The sequence below is a fragment of the Trichinella spiralis genome (assembly GCF_000181795.1).
Source record: "Trichinella spiralis strain ISS 195 chromosome Unknown Scfld5570, whole genome shotgun sequence".
NCBI classification, from domain to species: domain Eukaryota; kingdom Metazoa; phylum Nematoda; class Enoplea; order Trichinellida; family Trichinellidae; genus Trichinella; species Trichinella spiralis.
Window position 1 is genome coordinate 1 of NW_003532509.1, and position 1358 is coordinate 1358.

At 38.4% G+C, this 1358-nt stretch overlaps 1 protein-coding gene across 1 annotated transcript; it reads left to right on the top strand.

Annotated features, from left to right (window-relative positions):
* Positions 1–205: 205 nt before the first annotated feature.
* On the top strand, positions 206–1352 carry Tsp_14718 (conserved hypothetical protein; the record flags this gene model as incomplete). Its single annotated transcript, XM_003366699.1, has 5 exons — positions 206–348; positions 408–459; positions 518–765; positions 819–1181; positions 1243–1352. Coding segments are annotated over 5 exons (916 nt in total), but the record flags the coding sequence as incomplete, so codon positions are not given.
* Between the last annotated feature and the right edge of the window lie 6 nt (positions 1353–1358).

Genomic DNA, 1358 nt, shown 5'->3' on the forward strand with positions numbered 1-1358 from the left:
AAAAGGTAATTATGTGATATGGTAAATCTATGGTTTCATGAATGCGACATAGACATTTGTATGTTCATACAATTTGCATATATTTCATTTAAGAATGGTCATTGCAGTTTCCTGTTTCTCTACTATTAAGGGAGACCATATTTGATGATTTATTAAATAACAGTGGTGAGTTTTACCCAAACATTACATGTTATTTGGAATTAAGGTGTTGCAACTGCTTCACAATGTTTAATTTTAATGGGCAAGAATTGGACGACTTGCAAACACTGGGTTCGGCTGGTATTTTGAACGGTTCATTTATTCGCCTTGTTCTTCGCTCGCGTTCTGGTCCGATGAGTATCGTAGCAAGTAATTTGACAATCATTTTAAAAAGAAATTATAAAAAAAAGTTGTTAATGTTGTTTTAGTTCCTCCTTCACCTACTGCAAAGTCTGCCCTATGTACAAATACACCGAAAAAGTGAGTATACGTATGAAATGAATATATGTATTGTTTTCTAATGTGATATGAGTTGCAGCGGGAACACGAAAGACCAAAGTGAAGTTGACAAGCCAGAAGTGACCAAACGTTTAATGTTTAAGCCTGGCACGTTTTTGGAAGATGAAGAAGACGCCCCTTGCAGTTATTTGAATTCGGAACATAAGAAAGATTCTGGCCGTTCGACACAAGATAGCACTCGAACAATTGAGCGTATTCGAGTTTTACGCTCTGTAATGGATCGTATGCGTTTGCAAAGGATGCACAAGCGCACGCAAGCGACGACCGGTAATTTTGGTAAAGTTCTTACGAATGCAATAATTATTGTATAATTGGTTTAGCCACAGAATCAGTAAAACCTACTTTTTCATGGCAAGGAGTGAATCGACCATTGTACCTTCGGGCTGCGTTGAATCCTGAAGACACAAGTGCTAAGGAAAGTTCTGCTGGTGAGACTGAATTTGAAGAAGGTTCAGAATTTTTTGGTATTGGTGAAAAATTGCCAAGCAGTCGTTTGCCCTTGCGTTTCAAAACAGGCGAAGGGAAGAGATCGTATATGAACTCTGGGGCGAGGTTTCTTCGATCGAACTTTTCTGATGCAAGTTTGTATTCGAGCTGTTCTGAAAATGAGCAAGACAGTTCACAGCCATGCTCTACATATTTCAAATTGTCCAAATCAACAGCAGCTCGAGGAGATCAAGTGGGTAATTTTTTTAGTCTTTGTAAAGTTCATTTGCATTTCTAATTTGAATTTATAAAAAAAAGCCAAGGTTTATATCCCTAAGTATATTACCTTTTGTAGCATTATAAATCACCCAGGGACTGGCCGCCTACAATCGCACGTGGCGGGTCGTTGTTGTTCAGACGAAAGGAAGGTGTTG